The sequence below is a fragment of the Quercus lobata genome, chromosome 7 (assembly GCF_001633185.2).
Source record: "Quercus lobata isolate SW786 chromosome 7, ValleyOak3.0 Primary Assembly, whole genome shotgun sequence".
In the NCBI taxonomy this organism is placed as follows: domain Eukaryota; kingdom Viridiplantae; phylum Streptophyta; class Magnoliopsida; order Fagales; family Fagaceae; genus Quercus; species Quercus lobata.
The window spans coordinates 567,771-595,602 of NC_044910.1; the positions used below are offsets into that span (position 1 = coordinate 567,771).

Genomic DNA, 27,832 nt, shown 5'->3' on the forward strand with positions numbered 1-27,832 from the left:
TTCACCATATGCCCAGCCGGAGCCGGATCTCTTAAAACTCTTCCCAAAACCAACATATATATATAATTTCCATTTTACTATACAATTCACAAAAAAAATTAGGAAATTTTATTCCTATTAATTTTAACTAACTAAATTTTATTCACGTAATTTATTTTTCCCATTTATATATAGGCTATAATCAAGGTCATTTTTTTTGTTGTTGAGAAAGTACTATAATTAAGGTCATCACCTAATGCTTAGACTTTACAATTCTATAATTTCTTACCGCCATTGTGCCATATACTGACAATTCTTCGTCCCCAAGAACAAACTGATCATTTTCTCAACCAAAAAAAAAAAAAAAAGAACAAGCTGATCAACTTCCAAAAAAAAAAAAAAAAAACTCAATAGTAGTTAGTTGCGTCTGTGAAGTGTTTGCTGCAACATGTTGTGGCAAAGTGACCTTGATGCATCTTCCAGACAGTATTCAACCAAAATGAAGCTTAATCTTCCAATATTTATTTTCTTCATCTTGGTTACCTCCTCTAAGGTTTCAAGGGCTGTAGATTGCAAAAATGAAAATATAATTAGGTCCACCATTACTGTGGGCAAGTCTGGTCCTACAGGAGTATTTCAGACAATACAAGCCGCCATTGATTCGATTCCTTCCAACAATGATCAATGGATTAAAGTTCATATTTCTCCAGGCATATATAAGTAGGATTATTTTGTTATATAGTATTTAACTACTCTTCATCATATCTGTACCATATACTTCTTCTTTTTTAAATCAAAGAGAGATTACAATATTTTTTTTTTATTAAATTGAAATTTGGTTTCATATATTAATGTGCAGTGAGAAGGTGACTATTCCTCCGGAAAAACCATGTATTTTTTTGGAAGGAAGTGGGCGCCATGTCACAATTATTACACACGATGACCATGATCAAACAGATACAAGTGCAACATTCACATCGTCCCCAGACAATGTTGTTGCTAGTGGCATTACCTTCCAGGTATCGATCAAGGCACAAATTTGATATATATAATATTTGAATGAAACAACATATATATAAGCAGCAATTAATTAAGTTGATGTCTGTTTGTGTTGGCAGAACTCGTACAATCGGGCTTTAGCTCTGAATTCCTACTATAGCAGCATGGCAATACGGGACCCAATAGCAAGGGCAGTGGCAGCCAGAATATATGGTGATAAATCAGCATTTTTTGAGTGTGGTTTTGTGGGATTTCAAGATACACTATGGGATGTACAAGGACGACATTTCTTCAAACACACCTACATTGAAGGAGGCGTAGATTTTATTTGGGGCAGTGGCCAATCAATATATATGGTACATGATAATGACTAGTTTATTTTTTATTCAACTTCACACAAACACTCAAAATACTGCAATTCAATTAGTTTAGCAAATATATTTCTTTTGTTGCAAATGGCTAGGTCAAGGTTTCAGTCTTTCTTTTTTTCTTCTTTTTTCTGTTATTCTAGTCGTTAAATTTTATATGTTCTTGTAAGTTAGCTCAATTAATAAATTTTTTTTATTTTTTTAATAAAAGATGTAGGATCTAACCTGTCTACACTAGAATTCTATCATATCTATCTATTATTTTAAAAAAAAACTTTCATATTCTTGTCAAATTTATTGATCATTTTGCCCATTGTAATTTATAAAATTCATCCAAACTTTAAAGATATAATTTGGAATTTTAACCCCCCAAAAAAATCATTACAAGATATTAATATGGGTCCAAATCCATTTTTGGAAAAGTTTTATTGGGAATTGAAAAAGTTGTCAAAACTTTTTCAATTCCCGATAAACCTTTTTCTAAAATTAGTTTCATTAGTAAAATCCTATTAATATAACTTTTAAAGTGAGATTCTGATTGAGATAGCTTTAATATGGTTCAATTCAATAGCATATTTTCTTGAATCTATCATTCAAAAATTTTTATCATTAAGGCAGAAAAAAATTATCCATTTTAAAAATAAAAATAAAAATTTGATATGAGTTAAAATTATGTTCACCAATATAATATAATATTTGTTATTTGTTGTGTATGCAGGATTGTATGATAAATGTTACAGTTGGGACAATGCTCCCTCAAGGCTGTATGGGGTACATAACGGCACAACGTCGTGAATCCGCAAATGAAGCAAATGGGTTTGTGTTTAGAAGGGGTAGTGTATACGGGAGTGGCCAAGCTTTGCTAGGAAGAGCATATGGTCCCTACTCTAGAGTCATATTTCATCAAACAACCTTCAACAATGTGGTAGCCCCTCAGGGTTGGGGTGCTTGGGATTACCCAGGACAAGTGTAAGATTATTTTATTATTCAAAATACCAATTTATCTTTCTATATTTATTTATTATTATGATATTATAAAGTACAAACAAAACGAAAAAGAAAAGAAAAGACACAAGTTCTTTACCATGTATATACTCTATGGTTGATACTTGATATACATACAATAAAAATGAATTGATATTTTGATATGCCTTGATTTGAAACCTAGCTATAATCGAGGTTAATTATTTACATAATAAAAATGGAAAGTTTGCTAAAAAAGAGATACGCTATATATGGTAAGTGATAGATATTTATCTCAATATTATATTGTGAGCAAAAGTAGGGTTTGCAGATAGCCTATTTAGCAATTACTTTGTTTGTATCAATATTATTTAGTCTTTTTTGTTTGTGTGTGCAAAAATAATAGGGACAAGTTTACGTATGCTGAGGTTGATTGTCGAGGACCAGGATCTGACACTTCGAGACGAGTAAATTGGATGAAGAAGTTTAGTCCCTCTGATCTAAATCCTTATTCAGTATCAAAGTTCATAAATCAGGACGGGTGGCTTAACAAAATACCATCAAGATAATTATTACCGATCCCTTGTTCTTTTTTTCTTTTTTTTTTCTTTTTTTGTAATTTGCTTATTCTTCTTGACACAAATAAGAAATAATCTTTGCTTTGAGTCATGATCTAATTTTATTGGTTATACTCTTTTGCACTAAGATTTGAACGATATTGACTGAAATTTTCCTTTATAATATTATTACACTGATTGTAGGGGTCAGGCTAAATATTGTCACAATAACAATAATGGAGTAACTTTTTGTTGAGGGTTGTTTTTTTTTAATGGAATTGAGAAGAAAGAAGCATTGTGGTATATTGGGTGCTGAAATTGGCTCATTTTTGCTTCATGAATTGGAAATTGCATGTTATGTGGTCTGCATTTTCGGTACTTTGGGAGGCCAAAATATGGTACCAATTTCGGTCTGATATATGAAGTCTGAACTCTAACGTGACCATTTTCGGTCATTACATGGCCAAATAAGTCTGTTGGGACATAACCGTGATCATATCATACCCTTTGAAATATTTTGTAACGTCTAGAAATCTGGTGCACTTAATTAATTAACCCTTTGAAACGTATCGGTTTAAATGTATGTCAGGTTGTTTCGGCCTATATTTTATGCTACAATCAATACAAAATCATGTGTTTGGGGTGAATGTTTAAACTATGAGAGAATAATTTCTTTTGAATTAAAGTGATATATATATATATTTTATAATAATAATAATAATAATTGTGGCGGTTCTAAAACTGCCCTTGGACTAAGTATACAGAAACTATCTCAAAGATGGTGTTTGAATAATAGTCACAATTTATTTATCTAAAAAGGTAGAGAAAAAACTTCACAATGAGAAACTCAATAAGTAATTGATTTAACGAACACATCTTGTATTTCAGTTGAAACTAGCACATTACAATAGGAAAAACTCTCTTTCCTGTGGTGTTGCACTATAATAGATTAGAAGTTCTCTCTATTTCTCTCTCTCTTTCCTTTTTTCCGATCCCCACTATTTGCCAGTTCCCCCCCCCCCTTATATAGGCGTGTTTTCTGTCCTTGTCCTTCTAGCTATCTTGTCTCCAGCCAGATTCTCAGGGATATTTTTCCTCCCCTTCCTTGTCTTGGAACATGACTTTTGGGGGTGTTTCCACTATTCAAATTGTCTTATATGCATTCAATGCGACAGAGGTTAGGTGGAGATCCCCTCATTAATGGGGAGGTAAAGATCTCTGTCATTCTTATCTATCTAGAGGGTTTCTAGTGGTCCAAAGTGTTAGTTGTAGGCACACTGTGGATTATCCGTGTACGTTTCCTTGGATAAGACTTTGCTCCATGTAGTTTATTGCCAACTTTGCGGGAACGATCTATGAAGATTCCTTTCACCTCCTTGATATTCGGGCCAGCCTTATTCCACTTTACAGGGTCTTCTAAGCTATTGGGCCTTACCTTAAGCAGATGGATATGGCTTATTCCACTCCATGAGGTCCATTAGGTTTTTTTTTTTTTTTTTTTTTTTTTTTGAGAAACTGGTCCATTCGGTACTTAGTCCTCAAGTTTAGGTGAGAACTCTTCCACTCCCCACAATAATAATAATAATGGTGAAGTTGGATTATAAAGTTATTTTGAATTTTTAGATATATAATATAGATAACTCTGAAGTCTGAAGTGGTACATTAACTCTTTCTCCAAAAAAAAAGAAAAAAAATGTGGTACATTAACACCAAAATATTATATTTGGTTGCTTGAGCCACGTAGAAATGATCTCCATTATAGTATTTATGAATTTTAGCATTCTTATACTTTAGGAAAATTTCATTTTATCACCATAAATTATACTTCTAATTACAATTTGCACTCTAAACGTTTTTGTGGTCCCCAAACCTACAGGGATTGTGATACTGTTCTAAGGATTTGAGCCAACAATTTATTTATTTGTGGGCTAACTAACAATCCTATGGGTAGGGCTCCAAGCAATAACTAGATTGTCCCAACTGTCTCTTTTTTGTAAACCTTTAAACCTACAAGCCTTCAATGATGGCAATTTTTCTTCTCCTCTTTATTCACCCTCCTCTCCTTATCTCTTTTCCCATTTTTCCCACTGTTTCTCCCAGTTTTTTTCCTACCCTTTTTTTGTTTGCCTTCCTTCCCCTTATATAGTCTCTCTTTAGTGGGGCACTAATCATTATTATTTCACCAAATTACATGCATTCCCATTTTTGCCAGAATCCCAAGGAATCATCAATCCTTCTGAGGATTCCATTGAAACTTGCTCCAGACGCCAAATAGCGCTCGGCTGCGAGTTCCCGAAAGGCACTAACATCCTTCAGATACCTACTTCAGTTTAGTCAACTATAAATAGTTTTTTCCCTAGATCACTAATCGGCATTAGGCCAAGCACTTAAGGATTTCCCCGAACGATAATATCTTTATCCCAATACATGTGTTATTGGGCCGTGCTCATTCCAACCATGTTTGAGGTCCACTTCTCTCTTATGGTCTGAGTTGGGCTACTCAGGTCAATCTTGGGCCTTGATAAAATGGGTCAATACTGATTTTTTGGGCCCAACCCCCCCCCCCCCCAACCCACAGTTTCAAATTCATATTTTGCATCCTAAACTATGATCTGTGGAGATTATATTTTGAATGATTTGTGGTAGGACAAGATTGACTATATTCTAAGATTCACAGGACCTATTTATGAGATGTTTTGAGTGGCTGACATGGATGCATCTATTCTTCATAGGTTGTATGAAATGTGGAATTCAATGATAGAAAATGTGAAGAAAGAAATATATCGGCATGAAGGCGAGGAAGAATATGAGGAGTTTCCATTTCATAAGGCGGTACACAGTATATTCATTGATCAGTGGACTAAAAATTGCAAACCACTTCATTGCCTAGCTCACTCCTTAAATCCTAAGTAAATTTTCTATCTTCTTAATCTTTTTTTTTCTTTTAGGCATTTTGAAACAAATAAACTCATTAGTTGTACTTATTTATTTGTTTTAAACTAGATATCATACCAATCAATAGATTGATCTAGTCAAAGGTTGTGTTGCTCCACATAAGAATGTTGAAATTTCTAAGGAGAGAAACAAGGGCCTCAAAATTTTTTTTCCTAATATTGATGATAGAAAGAAGGTGAATGTGGAGTTTGGTTTGTTTTTAGGAATTATGAGCTATGATGATGATAGCATGGAAGAAAGGTGGACCTTCAATCCATCGCTTTGGTGATTAGTCAATGGGTCCAAGTTACTGATGCTTCAAACCATAGCTCTAAAGCTTCTAGACCAGCCTTGTTCATCATCATGCGCTAAGAGGAATTGGAGTACATATGGCTTCATCCATTGTTTGAGGGGGAATAGAATTACTCCTAAACATGCTGAAGAATTAGTGTTTGTTCATTCTAATCTTTGACTTCTTTCAAGGAGTAGGGAAGAGTACACTAAAGGAAAATCTCAAAAGTGGGACATTGGTGGAGATACTTGGGATGAGCCATTTGGAGGACCTGGGTTGCTTGAGACTGCAAATCTCACACTAGACGAGCCAGAGATAGAGATAAGTCTTGTTGAGAATGGTGACTATGGTGATGACAATGATGTTGTTGTTTTGTGATCATCTTGAAAGTTTAAAGCTTGTTTTTCTTTTATGTTTTTAGTTTGATGTTGAATGTAGTCTATTTAAACTTTTGGCTTGTACTTTAAACATTTTATGGGTGTTATTGTACTACTTTGAGTGTTAGTTCACTTATTTGTTATTCTTACTTAATTTAAATTCTAAACATAAACATATTTTATGTCTAAAAATATTTTAAAAATATACCTAAATATAAATATTAATTAGTTAATTGTCATACCCACGTTGTGTCGTACTCTTATTTATCAAAAATTTCCATACTCCTGTACTCGTACCCGTATCCGTGTCTGTGCAACATAGGTTCTGACAACCCCGTCCATTTCTTCTTTTGTTTCAAACATCCATATTCTAGCAGTCATTTATGTCATGATCTTTTCTTTGGGTGAAAAGATGTTATAACTCTGCTGCCCATTCAGTGGAAATGTTCGCGTTAAGAATTTTTTTTTTTTTTTTTCAACTCAGGCAATCTTCCCCTTATTTCAGCCTCTGTTTTAAGGAAGATGCCCTCTTTGGGTTTTTTTTTTTTTTTTTTCTTTGCTTAATGAATTGCAAAAAAAAAAAAAAACTCGGTATTAATAACTTTTGGTATCCTTATAGTATACATCACTTTTGGTTCAAGAAGATAAGGTAGGAGATGAGTGACACGGTTAGATTCACAATTTCCTAAGGGTTTGAAAAGCAAATCAACTAAATTGTACTCATAACTTAACTGGTTGGCACCTTACAATATTTTAAATGAAAATGTTTAAATTTAAATCCTCTTACCTTGATTTAACCAGCAAATTATTAATAAATAAATAAAGTTGTATTTTCTCCATTTTATTTGTAATTTTCATGATTTATTTGAATGTTACACATGCGCTTTCAAAATATAGATTTAAAAAAAAAAAAAAAAAGGGGGGGGGGGTTATCTTAGAAAAATAACAATTACTAATTGGAACTATTACCTTTATTTTAGAAAATAATATCAAATCATTGCATTTAAATTTTCTTATTTAATTCAGTTTCCAAAAAAAAAAAAAAAATTCTTATTTAATTAAAGTTTGCACTTGTCATGGAGAAAAAATACAATTATAGCTTTGTAATTGTCAATGTCAGGGAAGACAATTCAGCAAGAAGAAAAGTACAATTTTGACGGTGAGAAATCAAAACTTTAGATCCCAAATTACAGATTATATCAATTTTATGCTAATTATAATTCCAAGCCCAATTGTGAATATGATTAGACAATCGATATGTGCCTGGATAAACAAACCCAAGCAGCAAATCTCACAAACACATGCACATAATTTCTCCTTACTAGTTTTTGGTTCTACCAATTGAGCCAATCTCAAATCCAAGTCTCCTTGGACACTTCAAAGCCTCTTGAAGATTTTGGGATTGCTCCAATGATTTCTAGCACCAATCTACAACAATGATCACTCAAGGTATCTAAATGTTTAAGGCTTGGGTCTCCTCTCTAAGGATTTGGCAATTTGAGACGATGAAGGTAGAGACTACAAAGAATCTATGAATTCTTAGGGTATTTTTTATGGGTATAGTGAGATATATATATAAGATGGGTAAATAGATGGGTAAAGCAGGAAAGTGAATAACTGAATTCTCTTGGGTTTTGGTGAACTCGCTCAACCAAGATGAGAGGCAAGGAGCAGGCAAGATTGCTAGAAACTAAATTTCAAAAATTGTAATTCGCCTAACATGTCACCTGACAAGCCTAATCTCCCTTTACCAAGATTCTTCAAGCAGCTGCTCCAATTCCAGCACTTGGACCTTTCAACCAATACAATGTAGTCCACAAATGTACAATATACATTGGAAATAATAACAAGAAAATCCATAGAAATTTGGCATGGAATATGGCAACACTAATATTCTAATCAAGTTGTGGAAATGCTACAGGCACGGTGATTCTCTTTTTCAACAATGAAAACTTGCCTTGTCAATTTAAAACCTAAATTTAACAAACCACCTTGAAATGATCTTTCAGAGTTTTTGTTGCCTACAGGAAAATAACTTAGATTATTAAAATGTCTCCTAGAACTGTGCATTTGCACACAATAAATAAATAAACAACAACAACAAAAATCAAGATCAACTGACACAAAATGGCACACCAAGGGATTTGACTTTCATATATATACTCACAAAAATAAAAATAAAAATGCATAACTCAATGAGGTCCAGCGGATAAGAGATTCAACAATATCAAGGCATTTTCAAAAAGAATTCCTCCAGCTGATTTTCGTTTATCACTGCACCGAGCCTCTGTGTAAAAACCGCATTGAGAAAGTCTCCAGCATTTGTCATGACATCTGCAGCATGGATCTCATTGTACTCATTCAAGTTGTGCACAGCTCCATCTGCACAGGCAGAAACAGGAAGACAGAAAAAGGCCTTAAAGCCATGGAATTCATATTTTATAATCAGCTGGATAAGGAATTTTTACCTTTAGCTATATAAATAAGCATGAACGTAACACCACCAACAGTATATAGAAATAATAACCAAGAAAGAGGGGGAGAGAGATGAAATAATATTTACTAAACGGTTGGCTTATTAAGGAAAACAATTAATATCTCTATCAAAATAGTGATTAATTACACTTCATGTTTCTCCCAAATCATCATATAGCTTTGAGGATACAACTCCAAGTCAATGACAGAGCTCATCCATTTCCACCTCTGAATTTGGAAGGAATCTGTTCAGATACTTCTACTACCAGCACATTTCTCTGATGTCAATTCTAATCACTGACGTTCAAGTTTTGACATCTCTCTTTATATTTTAGGGATGTTGTTTTATATATACATATACATAAATACCGCACATCTACAAAGCACAACATCTTCTTTGAGCTTTATTTTTTGCCAAAGACATAGCTTGACAATGTATAAAATGTTTCTTTCTCTATTCTTACATTAAATCTTTTAGCATAAATTAAAGAGAAATTTGCTACCATGAAAATCAATCTGCACTTTAAGCAACTGAATCCATAAAAACAAGATGGGTTGGGCATATTTGTATCAGCTCTATCTAAATTTGAAAAGGAAATTGAAGATAAATTAAAAACTAATAGCCACAAATTTTCATACATTTCCAAGCATTTTACCTTCAGCAACTATGGGTTCATATTTAGGGGGTTCAGCAGTCCAGTTCCCAGCAGAATCTTTCATGTGTCTTCTATCAGAAGCAAAGTAACGAAGAAATATCGGAGCATGCACAATGCGGTAAAACCTGACACCAAAAGAAGCAATTTCTTTCAATGAAACCGTATAATTTCATACTAGGACTAGAGTTTTGATATTGTACTTCATTGATCAACATACAAATATGGTTTGACAAAACAATATAATATCAGGATGCTCCAAAGGTGCAGTATAGCACACAATTTTGGGTAATATAATTATTAAAAACCAGTAGTATCTGATACTTTTCAATGACAATGCATTGACAAACACATCAAGAATGTGCGGGAAGGGGGGAGAAGAAAAAGAGCTAGTAATGCAGCAAACTATACATACATCACCTTTGATACTCAGAAAAGAGCTGAAATGATGGTTGGAAAGTTTCTGACACATAGGAAGTTAAAGGAGAAGGATATGGAAGACTTGAATCTAAATCCCATACTAAGAGAGGAGTGTCGCCTTCTTTTTTTCTCTGTAAATCATTTGCAAGAACATATAAATTGATAGACCCATCAGCAGAAGTTCAAATGTTGTATGTAGACAAATGCTAAAACAAATAAACATGGATGAGCAAAATGAAACCCATTCGTCTACACTAGTTCTCCTAAAAGAGAAAACATGAATTACTAGATTGCATCTATTTATATTGCAGTGAAGAGGATTCAGCGCTCACCTGAACACAAATGGCATGATAATCCCAGAGAACAACCCCATCTGCTCTTTTGCTGGCCTTTTGATTCCACAATGGGGTCTAAACAATGTATTTAAAAATATTTTAAAAGATCCATTTTTTTATAAAATTCCATGTACTTGTGCTTAAGGACTTGTCTCAACTCACCTTAAAAAAAATATATTATATACAATTCTACCATATATTCATAGGAACAAAATTGGGTATATTCATATCAAGATACATGCCTGTTTCTTCTCATTGGAAATGAAAACAACAAAAAGATCAGATCCGTCAGCTGCTGCTGTTCCACTTGCGCTTAATTTCTTGCAAAGAAAGTATACATTCTCCTCGCTACATTATCATGGAAATAAAAAAAAATAAAAATAAAGCTCTTAAGAAAGTGTTTGAGCTTATAATTTGAGAAGAGTAGAACATCTTCCTGCTACAGATTAATGCAATGTATGTTTTAGATGATGATGATAAAGTGACACCATAGTTGTAAAGATTTATCCTTATTATTAGTCAATATTTACTAGTGCATCACAGCCAATATAATTACATATGTTGTAAGGAAGTGTATTTTTCTTTTGTTTGGTTCCAAAAAACGGATGATGAATCATGAACCCATGACCTCACCCTCCACCTAGAGCTTATAAGGGAGGAGGTGCCAATTGAGCTATAACCCATTGGCAAAATTTGTGAATTTAATCAGACTTGTAGTAGATATATACGCAAAATTGCTATGTTATTGGTTAATTTTGAGTTATAGAGATAGTTAAGCTGTTGATCAATTTGGGTGGCAGGTGGGCCAAATTTGAGGTGATCAGTAAGCATATAATATTAGCATCATAGGATAGCCGATACTGATACTTCCCTCGTTAGGAAAAGACACTCCTCTCCTAATGATGAGGTCCTAGGAATAGGAACCCAGAAGAGTTTTGTTCAAGAAATTTCACAAACACTTTGAGAGCCTAATATAAGCCTAGTTACCTGCATCATAGTTTTTCCCTTCCCATTACAATCAGAATTGTCACCATAATGTTTTCAATTTCGTTACTCAGAACACAAATTGACATATATAAAAAGTAAAAACACACTGCATGATCTAGAAAACAAAAAAATGGAAAACACAAAGAAAACATAAATAAAACCCATTATTTTACCAGTAATAAGGAGTACGAAAGGAGTCAGAAAGGGCCGAACTGGTTTGGTCGGAGCCGGACTCTGAGGTCGCCATTGTTGTTTGATAAGTCTCTCTCTCTCTCTCTCTCCAAACAAAGCTTTTTGAGTTTTCACACAATCACGCTCCAATCAAACACAAAATGTCTCTATTTTATAGACAGTGGTGGCAACTCGATTTTGGCCTTTATCTTACGTGTCATAATGGAAAGTTGATGTGCTATACAATCACTGCAATTTGTCCTAATTGGCCCAATTAAAATTTTGGCAAATCAATTAAAAAAAAAAAATCCAACTCACTTCCACTTCAGCATAATAGTGAGTAATGCAAGAATCACAATTTTTACCACAACTTGCTCATATGGCAAGCCATGAGTGATAGAGTTCTAAACCCACTACTTTTACTTCAACACTCACGACTTGCCACATCAATAAGTTATAACAAAAGTTATGGTTCTAGCATTATTCACATAATAGCATATGAACTTTAAAACACGTCAATAAGTTATAACAAAAGTTATGGTTCTAGCATTATTCACATAATAGTATATGAACTTTAAAACACGTTAGTAAGTTATAACAGAAGTTATGGTTCTAGCATTATTCACATAATAGCATATGAACTTCTTTTAAAGAAGTTTCTCCACCCAAAAAAAAAAAAAAAAACTTCTTCTAAAGAAAGTTAGATACGGAAGTTTTCTTCTTAAAATTCAAAACAATATTATTTTTTTCTCATACGTTACTCCACTATTTTTCTCATTTTTAAGGTCCAACTAGTACCAATACAAAACAATTTCCTTTAACTTATAACCATTGAGGCATAATTTAAGAAATGTGATTGACTTATTATTGGTTTTTTTTTTTTTTTTTTTTTGAGTAAAGGCTTATTATTGGTTAGATTTAAACAATATTATAAAAGAAAACTTTGTCAAATTTTAAATAGCATTGGGTGGGTTCCAGTTAGCTCAACAAATAAAATCTCTTGTCACAACTGACTCAATAAAAGTTGGATTCTTTCATACTTAAGATGAATATTAAGCTTTTCTTCTTAAAGATCCAAAATTGTATTCCTTTTTAATTTTTTTTTATGCATACATTACCTTACTACTTTTTTCCTTTTTAAGGTCCTTTATGATGGTTACTGATGCCAATATCCTTTTAGCTGAATTGGTAACACCCCATGCACAAAGTATTTCGAGTTCTAAGGAGAAAGGGTTCAAACTGCAAAATTAACAACTTATTGTAATTATCTCAATAACTCTGACATGGTGTCAACCTTATGCTCTTTGATAATTAAGTTTGATACTAAGCTTTTATTCTTGAAATCCAAAGCAATTTTTCTTTTTTGAAAAGATGTTTTTGTGCATGCGATACTCCATGATTTTCTCCTTTTTAAGGTCATTTCTGACGGTTACTAATAGGGAACCGTTTCCTTGAATTTTGTTATTGTAATAAATGATAGGTAGCAACTTATTACTGCCAAAGCGTCATTCAAGAAATGTGATTACTTCATTATTGGTTAGATTTTTGCAAGATTCTCAAACAAAACTTTTGTTACAATTTTTTTTTTTTTTTTAATATATACAAGATAGAAATTTTATTCTAATATAATCTAAGTGTATATATGTGTGAAAACTCTCTTCTAGAGACTTGAATCCTGACCCTTACCCCCCACACCCCACAAGCACTTATATTTATGGAGTGACCATCACACCGAGAATGTGCGGTGGTTTTTGTTACAGATTGAATAGCTCTGACATGGTGTCAACATCATGCTCTATGATACTTAGGTTAGATACTAAACTTTTCTTCTTAAAATCCAAAGTCATTTTTCTTTTTTGAAAATATTTTTTATGCATACGTTACTCCATTATTTTTCTCCTTTTTAAGGTCATTTCTAACAGTTACTAATAGGGAACTGTTTCCTTGAATTTTGTTATTGTAATAAATGGCAGGTAGCAACTTATAACCGCCAATGCGTAATTCAAGAAATGTTATTAGTTCATTAATGGGTAGATTTTTTTCAAGATTTTCAAACAAAACTTTTGCTATAGATTGAATAGCTCTAACATGGTGTTAACCTCATGCTCTTTGATACTTAATTTTTTTTTTTTTTTTAGAATACTAAATATTTTAATACATAGGAAAATGGGAGAAGGTTTAAAAGTCACTGAATTTTCTCCTTAAAATCCAAAGCCATTTTTCGTTTTTTAAAAGATTGTTTTGTGCATACGTTACTCCATTATTTTTCCCATTTTTAAGGTCATTTTTGACAATTACTAATAGGGAACCATTTTCTTGAATTTTGTTATTGTAATAAATGGCAAGTGGCAACTTATAGGAAAAATTGCACTTTACCACCCTAGACTATACCCAATGTTACACTTTACACACTAAACTTTTTGAATGCACGTTTTGCACCCTAAACTATGACTTTTGTTACACTTTGCGCCCCAACATTAAGTTTAGTGTTAACTTGGATGGAAAAGTATGACACTATGTGAAAATACCTAATTGACCCTCTTCTCAATTCATTAAAAACAAATGAAAACCTACACTTTACTACCCTAAACTATATTTCTTATTACACTTTACATTCTAAACTTTGAATTTCCATTTAAGTTAACACCAAACTTAATGTTGGTATACAAAGTGTAACAAGGATCATAGTTTAGGGTGCAAAACGTACACTTGAAAAGTTTATGGTGTAAAGTGTAATATGTGGTATAATTTAGAATTATAAAGTGTAATTTTCCCAACTTATAAATGTCGAGGTATAATCCAAGAAATGCGATTAGCATATTATTAGCTAGTTTTTTTTTTTTTTTTTTGGGCAAGATTCTTTAACAAAACTTTGCCACAGACCTAATAGCATTGATGTGGTGTGACTAGTGTCAATTTTGGGCTCTTTTATACTAAAGTTAGATATTAAACTACCCTTGTGCATTCTTAGTGTGATAGTCACTCTAAGGAGAGAGATTCAAGTTTTTAGGAGAGAGATTCACACTTTACTTTTAGGGTCATGCTAACGAGTGTCCTTATAGCAATGATTAACAATTCATTTTAAGAAAGTTTTAACACCTCTTTTATGGAAAATGAAAAAAAACTGTCAAAATATTAATTACTTTTTTCTTTTCTTTTCACATAAATACTTTCTTTAAATGGATTGTTAATCAATGCCCTAAAGACATTCGTTAACATTTCTCTTTTATGTATACGTTACCCCACTATTTTTCACCTTTTTAAGATCATTTTCAACGGTTACCGATAAGAAACCATTTCCTTGAATTTTGTTATCTTAATAAATGCAAGGTAGCAACTTATAACCGTTTGTGGTGTGATTTATGAAATGTGATTAGCCCATTGTTGGCTGAATTTTTGCAAGATTGTGATACAAAACTTTGTTACTGACTGAATAGCATTGATGTGGTGTCAACCTTGGGCTCTTCAACACTTGAGTTAGATATTGATCTTAATCATTCGATGTGCACATGGTTTATGCAAGATGCTGAATAATTTTGAAATTAATTAGACTACACATGTTACATTTTGACAAAAGAATATATTAATAAAAATGTTTGAATTATCACAAAAAGTAATATTAAGGATTATACAAATTTTATTACATAGAATTTAGAAACTAATATGTCAAATTTTAAATGCAGCACAAAAAATATTTAAATTATGTTATTGATGTGGTACCAATCAAATTCATTGTGACAACAATTTATAAAAATTTTACAACATTGATAATAGCTTTAATATTTCCCATATCGTCTAGAAAATTTATTTGTTGAAATTGTAAGTTGATGGACCAAATTAGATCTCATGTCAAAGTTCAAGTGTGATATTTATAAAAATCCTTAAATAGATGTGAAATTGTCATTGCAGCCATCATATCATGGATTAAAAAATGTTGGTTCACAATAATTGCATTATTGATTTAGATTATGGTCCTTAGATTTTTTTTTTTTTGGTAAATCTAACTAGATGGCACTGTTATTTGTTGAAGTTGTAAGTCGATGGACTAAATTAGATCTCATGTCAAAGTTCAAGTGTGATATTTATAAAAATCCTTAAATAGATGTGAAATTGTCGTTGCAGCCATCATGTAATGGATTAAAAAAAGTTGGTTCACAATAATTGCATAATCGATTTAGATTATGGTCATTTGATACCCCACTATTTCCCCCCTTTGAAGGTCATTTCCAACGTATTAATAAGGAACTGTTTCCTTGAATTTTGTTATTGTAATATACAAGCAAATAGTAACTTAAAACTATCTGGGTGTAATTCAAAAAATGCGAATAGCTTAGTATTATTTGGACTATCGCAAGACTTTAAAACAAAACTTCGTCACAAGCTAAATAGTACCATTGATGTGGCTATGGGCTCGGACTCAAACTTAAGTTAGATATTGACCTTTAGATATTGACCAATGTGATTATAATCTAAATCAAAACGACATGTTGGCTTGATAGTATGGACTTTTTTGATGGAAAATATAAGTGAAAAACGACATGTGGTATTCAGATCTAAAGCCCAAGAAAAAGCACCGTTTTGGCAAGCAAGCACCCAAAACGCACGCACAAAGAATTAAGGATGACATCAGACGCAGAAACAGAGAACCCACCCATTCAAACCACCGCCGAATCAGAATCAGAACCAGAAGCAGAACCACCACAACCGCGGCGGCCCATCTGCTCAAAGTGCTGTAGACCCAACAGAGTCTGTCTCTGCGAAACACTCCCTGCTCAGCCCATCCCAACAAAGACCCATATAGTAATCATCCAACACCCCCACGAGGCTCAACACAAGCTCTCTACGGTACCAGTCCTCACCAAATGTCTTCTCAACTCAACCACCGTCGTCACCCGCCGCCTCCGCCCAGGCTTCTCTCCTCTCCTCGACCAATCCCCACCCGCCGTCTATCTCTTCCCTCCAACCCCTTCCTCTCCCGCTGTCACTCTGTCCCAATCCCAACCCCAAAACGACAACGACGATGGGAATGCCGTTTTGATCGTGTTCGATGCGACGTGGAAGCACGCGAGGGAGATGGTGAGGGCGAGTGAGGAGTACTTATCGAGGTTCGCGAGTAGGGTTTGTTTGGAAGGGTACGACGAGAGCGTAGGTGGTCGGAGTATTTATGATTCGGATTCGGAGTTGATTCTGAGGAAGGAGCCTTGTGGTGGGTGCGTGAGTACCATGGAGGCTGTGGCTAGGGCTCTCAGGGTTATTGAGCCTAATGGGCTCTACATCGAGGCCCAATTGTTGCGGGTTTTGAGGGACATGGTTAGATTGCAGGCTCTGTACTTGACCAAGCCCATCAAGCCTAGGCCTAAGCTGGAAAAGAGGAAGAAGGCTATGCAGATTGAAGAGAAGAGTGAGAGTGAGGAACTGTTGGATTTCAAGAGCTGACAAAAGTTCTGTTGTTCTGATTGTATTGTTTGACTAAACCGAAAAGAGAAATGTGTGTTGGTTTTAATTTTGATTATCCAAAAAAACTAATCTTTGTATTTGCGTTTTTCTTGTTTAGTTTAATTTAGTTTCAATTAATATATGGAAGTAATGTTGTGTTTTTTTGACTAGATTGCTTAAAAATGAAATCTTAGGAAGGGGCCAATCACCAAAAATGGAGTTACCGGCATTCACTTAACCACTTTACTTATCAGCTCTTTACTCAACATCACCTTTCACTACTTAAAGCCAGAGTCTTCAATTGTAAGACCTCATTTTGTAAAACTTATTAGATGCAAAGGCGTAGCCAGCAGTATTGATATAATAAACATAATTCATAATTCTATTCAATATTCGATATTTGATATATAATTATATTCTTATAAGCACTAATAACCATACAAAAACTCACTATAAACATATACAAAAACATCAAAAAACAATATTTCACATCAAATTTATTGCGGACGACGATTTTTCATGGAATAAAATTATACATCATCACCTCAAACTGAAATTCCTAACAATTTTCTTTTTTATATAAACTATCATATCATTTTTTTTGATAATCCGCATAGAAAAGTATTATTGAAAACAAGAGGGAGATTACACAGAAGGTAGCTAGGTTTGCTTCTTTACAATAAAAGCAACAAAAACCGCTGGAGCTGAACCCAATACAAAACAACTAGAAAATCTATTACAGAGAGACCAAGATGCTAAAACATGAGGAGCACTATTGGACTCTCTAGGGGTCCACTTAAACTCTAGCCTGCAACTTGAGGATTTTTGCCTCAAAGTATCCTGAGTTAGATTGAAATTATCCATGGGATTACTGAACTGGGATTAATGAGAGCATCTACACATACCTTGGCATCACTCTCAATTAATTGCTTCTGCTTTCGCTTGGACACGGATAGTGGTTTCCACTCGTTTTGAGAGAGCAAAAACTAATGTCCCTCTCTTATCCCTAGCAACAATCGCAACATAGGACGAACTATCATATTATCGGCTAAAAACTCATCCTCTAATCTATTGCCAAGTTTTGTTTTTATGAGTTTCATAACTGAAAAGACAAGTCAATCTATCAATCAAATAATAGATTTTAGACTCTTGATATTGCTAATCCACACATAGTTTAGATATTATACCCATATTCTAAAAATCTAGATATTTTCTCACATCAAGCTCATAACGTTGCAATTGAAGCTTCAAATGGAAGTTTTGATGATGAATATTGAACAACGAAATCTTAATAAATAAAGCATATTCATAAATAATGGTGAACTTCTTTTTTTTTTTTGGGACAAAACTCACTGTTAAAGGCTTAAAAAAAACAAACTTGAAAGAAATACCCATATAAGAAAAAAAATGATGATGATTGTTGAGAGAGAGAAAGAAGAAAACTCATTGTATCAGTTTAGCAAAGAGAAGACATGAACGCGGGACAAAAAAATGGATTCATGGACGCATTTATCATCATGAACATGGGATATCAGTTTAAAATGGGTCACGGGTTGTGTTGACATGGGAATTAAGAAGAAAAAAAAGGGGCAATGTGGACTGTGGTCTGTGCTGGCTACAGTAATTGTAATACTAAGAAGTAAGAACATCTCCAATAGCTTGGATAAAAGCAAAATAATCTCTATAATAGAGAATAAAACCAAAAAAATGGTCCCCAATGGATTCTCTAAATCACAATTTATTTTTTGTTCATGAACAGTAGCTTATCAAGTTTGATAGACTATTATACATTAGCAATTAGATTTTTTTGATTAAAAAATTAGGGGATTCTAGCCTTTTGCCCCTATTGGGCAAAATATTTGGCAATATGCTCTTGTTTCCCCGATTACCTTAAAATCGAGTTACTTATGGTACTCAATTATTACAAAGCCAAGTTTTAGGTAGGTTCTTGCCACACTGGATCGCCTCCTTGGCTTTTCCACATTAAAATATTCTCGCGTTACTGTTTATAACTCGGCAATGGGGAAACCAAGTTATGTGCAAAATAAAAAGGAATTTTGAATGTAATGTCTCTAAAACAGTTTGTCTCCTTTCCTCAACAGTTTCTCTCCCTTCCTCAATCCTAGCCACCCTTAGTCCGTTTAGTAGACCTTTCCCAAGTTCAACACATCTTCATGTTCTCTTATTTCTACCCGTACCCAAACCAAACCATTTAGTAGACCCTTTCCGAAGCTCAATCCAAACCCACACCCAAACCCACACCTTTTCACTCTCACCATAGCCCAAAGCTCAACCCAATCCATCTTCAAAGTTAAAGGATTAGAAACGTATTAAGGTAATTTCTAAATGCCAATTTCAATTTTTTTTTCCCTTTGCATTTAATCTGAGTTATGTGTTGCTTATGCATGTACTTTGATTTGAGCGTGGCTTGTTTTTCTCTGTTAGATTTTTCTCTATTCATTATTATTGTTACTATTTTAGCTTTGCTGGGTTTGGTTTTGAATTGGGTTTGATGCACATCTAGGGCACAAATTCATGTAAAATATAGTTGGCATGACAACGATGTTCATTGTTAGGGAAAATTGCTTTTAATTCATATAGTTTGAAAGTGTATCAAATCAAACTCTATAATTCCACAAATTACGTCATAAGTTATGTCATGATTTTGAATTAGGGAAAATTGCTTTTTAATTCAATGCTGAATGATCTTTGAATGGGAATAAAGGTTTAGGCTTTAGGCTTTTGAATGGGAATTGATATATAATTTAATCAATGGAAAAGAATGGAATATGAATTGCTGTTCTTATTTTGTGTGAATGATGTAGAACGAGCTTTGATACTAAAATTTTATACAGATGGAAAATTTCAATAAAGAAACAAAGACGAAAAATGATAAAAAATTAAAAACCTAGGAGTCAGTGATGGGAACGTAACTGGCAGTTTCCTTTAAAGAGTTTTTTAATTTGGGATGTTTCAGATGATGAAGAGTTCTATTGGGACCTTCCTTAGTCTAAAGTTGAATTGACTCTTATTTGATTGAAGTTTCCTTTAAAGACTTTTTAATTTGTGATGTTTCAGATGATGAAGAGTTTTCTTGGGACCTTCCTTGGTCAATCTAAAGTTGAATTGACTCTTATTTGATTGTTTGTTTTTGTTTTTCCCAATTGAATTGCTTTTAATTAAGTTCTCCCAAAATAAAGACAATTTGATAAATTCCAGGTCTTTTGGAATGGGCTGACCTTGGCTGCACCAAAGGCCTTGTCGCCTCACACCTTAGGGCCTCGGGCAATATAAGGCCTTGGCACCTTAAGGTTGCCTTTCACCTTTAACTACCTTGACCCTATTTCTAGTTGACTTAGGAAAGGCAACTATTGATTTACAAAAATGTGCTTGATTCGAAGAAAATAAATGAATTACTAATAACCTAATTTACGACCAAGACCTGACCAATAAAAATATAATTGACTTCTAATATTAACAAAATATTTAATTTGTAGGTTTCATAAATTTTATGTACATAATCAACTTTGTAGTTCTTGAATTCTGTCTAGGGTAAAAGAAAATTTGATTTCTTTTTGTAAGGCTTGTGGCTTTTATAGAAAAATGCTAGATAATCTTTTTTTTCTTCTTCTTGCAAAAATTTAAGAATTCTTTTTCCATTTCTGTCTCGTTTGTATCCATAATCTCAAAATTGTTAACTCTTGGACTGGGGGGTTCATAAAAACAAATTTAAAAAATAAAATAAAATAAAATAACCCAAAAGAAGAGAAACCAAAGCTCTTGGACTGTTATGGTCACCAATTCAATGTTCATTTGACACATAACTATGCACACACCATCATTTGATGGTAAAGGTCTCACAATTGTTTAATCCATTTAATTAAACTCAATATTAATTTGATTATTATTAGTTGCCTCCAAAGCTGTGCTTGTGAGTGAGATGTCCATTGCACTAGAGTCTCTAATGGCACCTTTACCTACTTCCATGTTTGTCTCGCCCTTTTTTGTTGAAAACACACCTCACTAGCCACTAAGTTCCAATGAACCCTTTTCACTTCTTGCTTTATGAAATAAAATTTCTTTTAGAATGTGATGTCAAGTACAAAAAAAAACTTAAAGATGAGGGGAACAAGTAAAAGGAAAGAACTTTACACTTTGTTTAAAGAAGGGACATTCTACTACTGATTCGTGGTAGGGCTTGTTTAGGGGTAATTTGGTTAATGTCATTCAAGGCCATAGAGGTACTGATCCTAATTGGGTACCTTTTAATTTTAGAGCTATGTTTTAGTGTTTTACAATGATTTTTTTTTTTTTTTTTGGTGGTGCTTAATTGATTCTTTGGTTTGCATTTTGTTGTGTTCATTTGTTGGTTTACTTTGTTTGATTTAGACATTGATTCTCACGTTGGTTGGTTGGTTAGGTTGCTTATACATTCTGCAATTATGTGTCCTTTTTTGTTTATGCCTTGCAGCCATGAACATTAGGATCAAGTTAGGCATATATGCTCAAGCTAGCTGTTTTATATTTTAGTGTTTCACTTTAACTCCTCTTTGATATGATTAAATGGATTGAAAATCAGTGTATATAAAGATGCATGATATATAATTCAATTGAGCAATTATATGTTTTCAATTTTCTGTCAAATCACTCTCTCACTTTGTTTCTCTTTCACTCTCTCTCTCTATTTGTTTCTGTGAGTTTGTTCTAGAACATTCAATTACTTGCTTGTGTTTACATGCAAAAGCCAAGCTTTTCTTCACTATTAAACATAGACTTACATGTCTTACATGATTGCATGCATGTCAGATATGCAGCAACTGCAAAATGTGGATCCTGGACCCACGGTTGGTACACAGTTGACACAACAATCAAGTTATCGATCCATGGCACTGTGGGAGACGCCTGCCAGTCAAGTACGTAGTTGTACTAAACTTCGGACATGTCGAAATTGTTTCTTTTTATTTCTATAGGGTTCTTTGATTATTTTTAAATAGATGTTGGACATGGTAGCATTTCTCTTTTGGTTTAGGCGAAGTTTTATTTAATCCAAAGAGAAAATGGTATGAAGTAGAAATAATCGTGAATTTAAAAACACTCTTTCATTAACAGCATCAAGAAAATGGTATGGAGCAGAAATATTCAAAGTCAGTAGATCTCATTTAAAAGCCATAGTAATCAATTAAAATGAATTCGCTGCCATTATTTTTCCAAATGTGCACATAAGACACTTGACTTTGATTCCTAATTCCCTACTCCATTTGACATAGTGAGGCACTTTGTTCATTAATTTCAAAACATAATGCCCATCACCTTAGTGCTAATTTTAAACAATGTCGTTGATCTTGAATTGATACTATCTGAGTGAATAACCAGTTAAATATTTTGTTAATATTAGCAGTCAATATTAGAATGGTCTACTGAACGGACTGAGGGTGGCTAGGACTGAGGAAGGGAGAGAAACTGTTGAGGAAGGGAGAGAAACTGTTTTAGAGATGTTACATTCAAAATTCCTTTTTATTCTGCACATAACCCGGTTTCCCCATTGCCGAGTTATAAACAGTAATGTGGGAATATTTTAATGTGAAAAAGCCAAGTTGGCTATCCAACGTGGCAAGAACCTACCTAGAACTCGGCTTTGTAATAAACGAGTATCGTAAGTAACTTGATTTTAAGGTAATCGAATATCGAAACAGGGGCACGTCGTTATATAGTTTGGAAACAAGGGCATATTGCCAAAGATTTTGCCCAATAGGGGCAAAAGACTAGAATCCCCTAAAAAATTATATCAACTACTATTATATCAATTCTTTCTCTTTCTTCTGGATTTCTTTTTTCTCTCATACTCTCTCTTTGTTGCTTCTCACAAGACAAGTGAAAGGAGGCTTTGCCTTTACATTTTTCCTTGGATTCTTCTTGTTATCTTCTTAAATTCCAGCACCGTGAGATCATTGAATTCAACCAACAAAATCAAACAATTGAAAGGAAAAAAAAAATCTCTCCTCTTGTTCCCTTTTTGTTGCAAAATTTGAAAATGTTATGAAATTTAAAAAATATAACAATTGGGAATTTGAAAAATATAGCAGTTAGGAATGAATAAAGGAAGAATAAAGAAATATTAAAAAAAGAATGAAAAAATAATATTTAAATAAGATAGAGAATAGATAATGAATCTGTTGAAAAGTGTATTTGAAAAAGTAAGTAACTAAAAGGTAAAAACCACTGTCCATTCTCTAAACTGTACAAAAATTTGGAGAATCTACTAGAGATGCTCTAAAGGTGAAAAAAAATTTGGACAAATGGGCTGTCAATGGAAAATGCTAAGACCACCAAAAATGACGCAACTTTGTGCCACAACTCGCCACATGGCGAGTTGTGATTGGTGAAGATGTGTCTCCACATGGCCCACAAACACATCTTCACCAATTACAACTCGCCTCGTGGTGAGCTGTAGCACAAAGTTGTGCCATTTTTGATGGTCCTAACATAACTCGCCGTCAATGATGCATTTTGATAGAGTGAGTTAGTCCATGGGATTGACTACAAATATTTTGGAGAATTTGAAGGACTAGCTTTTTTTTTACGACTTTAGATCATGACCTATTGCACTAAGTAGATCTTATGGTTAATTAGGGGGCCAGTTACATTTTTTTTGGAGGGACCTATAGCTTTTTTGCAGTATAGCTGTAGAAGAAGAAAAATATTTTGGATGCAATACCTAATATTTCTCAATTAAATTTAGATACATAACTAATTCACCACCAACAATATTATTCAAAAGGTTTCTTTGGCGATTAGGGTCGCTCACCAAAATATCCTAGTCGCTTGTAGAATTCTTAGGTCGAGTAAATGATCTAGAGCAAGGTTTTCAGACCTGGACTGTTCATTGAATCGTAAAAGGAAAAGATTCAAGGTTTTTGAGGTCAAACCGAGATTGAACTGGTATCGAACCGTGATGACGTCATAATTAATTTAATAATTAATTAAAGCCTAAATATAGATATTAAATTTATAAAACTAGCAAAATTGACTAATACATCTATATATGTGAGGAAAATTTAATGATTTTCAAGCATATATTTAATAATTAAATAAGAAAGTTAATAAAATAAAATAATAACCATGAAAACATTAAAATTTATGATTAATTTTTGAAGTAAAGTTGAATATTTTTAAAGGATTTTAATTATAATTTTTTTTATTCCTTGTAAGAGATGGATAATTTAATTAAGTAGAATAAAATTGTGTTAAGTTGTTTTTATTAAAAAAAAAAATTGCTAAGGGGTTGGACCGCGCAGTTCTTACCACTAGTTTGTGCGGTCCAACCCCGATTTTAGGGATTCACGGAATTAACAAAAAATCCAGTTCTTTATGCTTAAAAAATCGATTTTCATCCCAGTTCCTAGTTTTCACAATCCGACCTCCCAGTCCGGTCTGGTTTTGAAAACCTTGATCCAGAGGAGGACATATGTAATGGGAATAATCTTAGGGCTAGAGTCGTCATCGACATTACAAAACCTCTTCACAGAGTACAAAAGAGGGCAATGATCTTTATGGAGGAATTGGGTTTGCGCCAAGCCATTTTTGAAGGAGATTCGGAGCTAATTGTAAAGGCATTAACAGGTGTCTACCCAATCTGGTCTAGCATTGGGCACATTGTAAAAGAATGTAAGGCTTTAATGGGTTTTTTTCAAACCTATTCTTTCTCTCATGTTAGGGGCAAAGCAATGGAGTAGTTAATGCTTTAGCTAGCATAGCAAAAAAGTCTTCTCCCTTATCTGTATGGATGGAATCCGTTCCGTAGTTTTCTCATTTCAATAAGGTGGATCGATATTTCTTCTATAAAATAAAAAAAATAAAAAATAAAGAATAAAGTCACGAATTTTGGCATTTGCAAAACTTAGCTGCTAAGCAAAGCAAATAATATTAAAATAAAATAATAAAGCGAAGCAAAGAAAACCTCCATGAAAAGCGAAGTAACTCTGAAAAGTGAAAAGCAACCGACTCTCCAATTTGTTGATAAAGTCATTAAACAAGGTCACGAATTTTGGCATTTGCAAAACTTAGCTGCTAAGCAAAGCAAAGAATATTAAAATAAAATAATAAAGCGAAGCAAAGAAAACGTCCACGTAAAGCAAAGTAACTCTGAAAAGTGAAAAGCAGCCGATTCTCCAACACCATAGCATCAAAGGATTCCCTAGAGGGACAAAAAAAACAAAAAACAAAGCATCAAACACTTCAAACTTCAAACGTTTGAAACAACTACAAAATCCCATTGCCAACCATACTCCTCATTCAAATACGAAACTCGGTCCACACTCCAATTGGCCACCATAACTCCATAAGCCGCCGTGGCTGCAACCATGCAAAGCCAATTGCCACTCAAACCTCTTCCCTCTCTCTTATTTGTTCATCATTATTATTTTTATTTTTTATAATTCATGTTTTATACATGATTGATGCTAGTTATTATTAAGTAATTTGATTTGGTTTTAAGTAATTCTGTTTACATTTATTTATGAAGGTTGAAATCAGTGACACAATCTGGGTAAGCGAAGCTACAGTAATGCATTTGATAAATCAGGTGGCTATTGCTCTATATCTATTCTTTCAATTTTATTTTATTCGGTACAGCTGGAGAAAGTATAACTATAAACTATGTCCAACTTAGTCTTGTGAATCAGCTGGAGAAAATTTTATTTTGTTATAATTTCAAATTGTGCATGGTATTTATCTTTTTTGTAATTCTTTTTCAATTATAAATTTCTAATTATAAAAATCTGGATCTGGATATTTGAAAACCTATAAAAAAAAGTAGGACACAAAAATTAATTGAATGCGTACATAAATTTGTTATCATCAATAAATAAAACATAAATTTTATGTTTATCATGCTAATTAACTTTGTGATTGCATTATAAAATCTTATATTTGCATGCTATTATTAAAATTATATATTTTTTATTTTAGTGAATAATTGATCATTGTTAAAATCTTAGATGCAATTAAAATATGGCTATACATTAGGAATTGGCAGCCATATACACATTCACTTAGCAAACGGATTATGATTTATTATATATAATATTGCCATTCACTAACTTTATTTAGAAATAATCCAATCCAATTCAAAAGTAATGGATTGAATTTTTATAATTGAAATTTAAGCCCGAAATCCCTACAAGTTCAAAGAACAACTCTAAATAACTTCTTACCTAGCTCAGTAAACCGAGCCAGATGCTGCTTAAAACCAAGCCCAGCCTCTTTACCTAAATTAAACCCAACCAAAGCCCAGCTCCCCTAAAATCCAAATTATGCCTAAAACAGTTCAAAAATAAGACATTTGCTCTCTTTCTCCCTTTTTTTTTTCTTTTTTTTTTAATTATTATTGTTATTATTTTTTAAAAAACTTATTCACAGGGGAAGGAGAAAAGGTAATTTGAAAACTTACAAGACATTTGCCAAATCAGGCACTAATCTTTGAGATTTATTCCTTAAGGCGCAACTCTTGTAAGATAATTTTATTTGAGTGGTGATAATTATACATTGTGTATATAGAATACATAGCTGAAATTGTGTTTTCAGTTTTGACAGAATGTATATAAGGCAATGTATAACAAGCTATGTGCAACAATAATTAGCGAGATCATAGGGAATGTTATTATACATTATAATAGACACTACTCAAATAACTATTTTTTATGGACAACTATTTTAAAAATAAAAAATAGTTATTCATTATCATAAGTCAATTAACATCTAACCCAAGCAAGAAATTTTGCCCCTCTCTATCTCTTTCTAATCTATAGAAGAATTTTATGTTTGAATATTTTTACGTAAATTTATGTCTGTCATGGTGATTAATTTTATTATTGCATGACTAATATTAGGATTATAATATATATATATATATATATTTTTTTTTTTTTTTATTTGAGAATCAATTTAGTTATAAGATTCTTAGGGGAAAATGGGCATTTGCCCCTAATTAATAAACTATGCAGCAAAATATTCATGTTTTGAAACTATTTAGTAAAATACCCCTATTTTTGAAATTTGATTTTAACAAAATTGGGTTATGTGTAAAACTCGATATCTTCAAAATCGAGTTATACATATATTTTTAAATGGAACTCAAAGATTCACTTAAATTTTCAAAAAAATTTAAGTGGCAAAAAATCCATAGAACCCGACATTGCTAATGTCAAGTTTCACCTGTAACTCAATTTTGTTAAAATCAAGTTTCAAAAACATGGGTATTTTGCTAAATAGTTTTAAAACAGGGACATTTTACTGCTTAATTTGTAAATTAAGAACAAATGCCCATTATATTTGCTTGTGATTAATAAAATAGTCTTTTTTTAGTCTTAATATTGAATAATAATTTATAATTTATTTATTACAACTTATAGAAATTTGAGAGAAGGTTAAAAAAATGGTAATAAATTATATTTTTTATTATTAATCTTAATGTATAATCATATCAATCATTCACCTCATTTAGAGCTATTAACAGCTTCAAGGAAAAAAAAAAAAAAAAAAAAGGATGAAATTCTAAAATATGAGCTATTATCACCGCACACTCTTGATATGATAATCACTCTACAAGTATAAATGTTTATAGAGTGTGGGTTCAAGTTTTCAGAAGAGAGTTTTACACACATATACACTTAGATTAAGATAAAGTAGAATTTTATATTATAAAAGAAAAATAACTTAAGTTTAAGCTTAAGCCTAACGCACCAGCCTTGGGCCGCAGAGGTGGATGGAAATTTCTTTTCTTAGCATCGCTTAAGCTTAACGCACCGGCCTTGGGCCGGGGAGGTGGGTGGAAATTTCTTTCACTCTTGTACTATTTTATTAATTTTGATATAACAATTCTACCTCTT

General features: G+C 32.8%; 3 protein-coding genes across 3 annotated transcripts; 2 read left to right on the forward strand and 1 right to left on the reverse strand.

The window, feature by feature from the left end:
• Window positions 1-478: 478 nt before the first annotated feature.
• Window positions 479-2,878, forward strand: LOC115953167 (putative pectinesterase 52). Its single transcript, XM_031070699.1, has 5 exons — window positions 479-699; window positions 839-998; window positions 1,098-1,334; window positions 2,065-2,315; window positions 2,716-2,878. Exons 1-5 carry the CDS (start codon window positions 479-481, stop codon window positions 2,876-2,878), a joined length of 1,032 nt encoding a protein of 343 aa, XP_030926559.1.
• Window positions 2,879-8,402: 5,524 nt separating this feature from the next.
• LOC115952490 (protein N-terminal glutamine amidohydrolase) lies at window positions 8,403-11,661 on the reverse strand. Its single transcript, XM_031069671.1, has 6 exons — window positions 11,513-11,661; window positions 10,595-10,700; window positions 10,350-10,427; window positions 10,018-10,148; window positions 9,601-9,725; window positions 8,403-8,851 (listed from the first exon to the last, which is right to left on the reverse strand). Exons 1-6 carry the CDS (start codon window positions 11,584-11,586, stop codon window positions 8,697-8,699), a joined length of 669 nt encoding a protein of 222 aa, XP_030925531.1. The 5' UTR covers window positions 11,587-11,661; the 3' UTR covers window positions 8,403-8,696.
• Window positions 11,662-15,833: 4,172 nt separating this feature from the next.
• LOC115953622 (DTW domain-containing protein 2) lies at window positions 15,834-17,088 on the forward strand. Its single transcript, XM_031071357.1, has one exon. The coding sequence runs from the start codon at window positions 16,131-16,133 to the stop codon at window positions 16,944-16,946; it is 816 nt and encodes a 271-aa protein (XP_030927217.1). The 5' UTR covers window positions 15,834-16,130; the 3' UTR covers window positions 16,947-17,088.
• The last annotated feature ends 10,744 nt before the right edge of the window (window positions 17,089-27,832 follow it).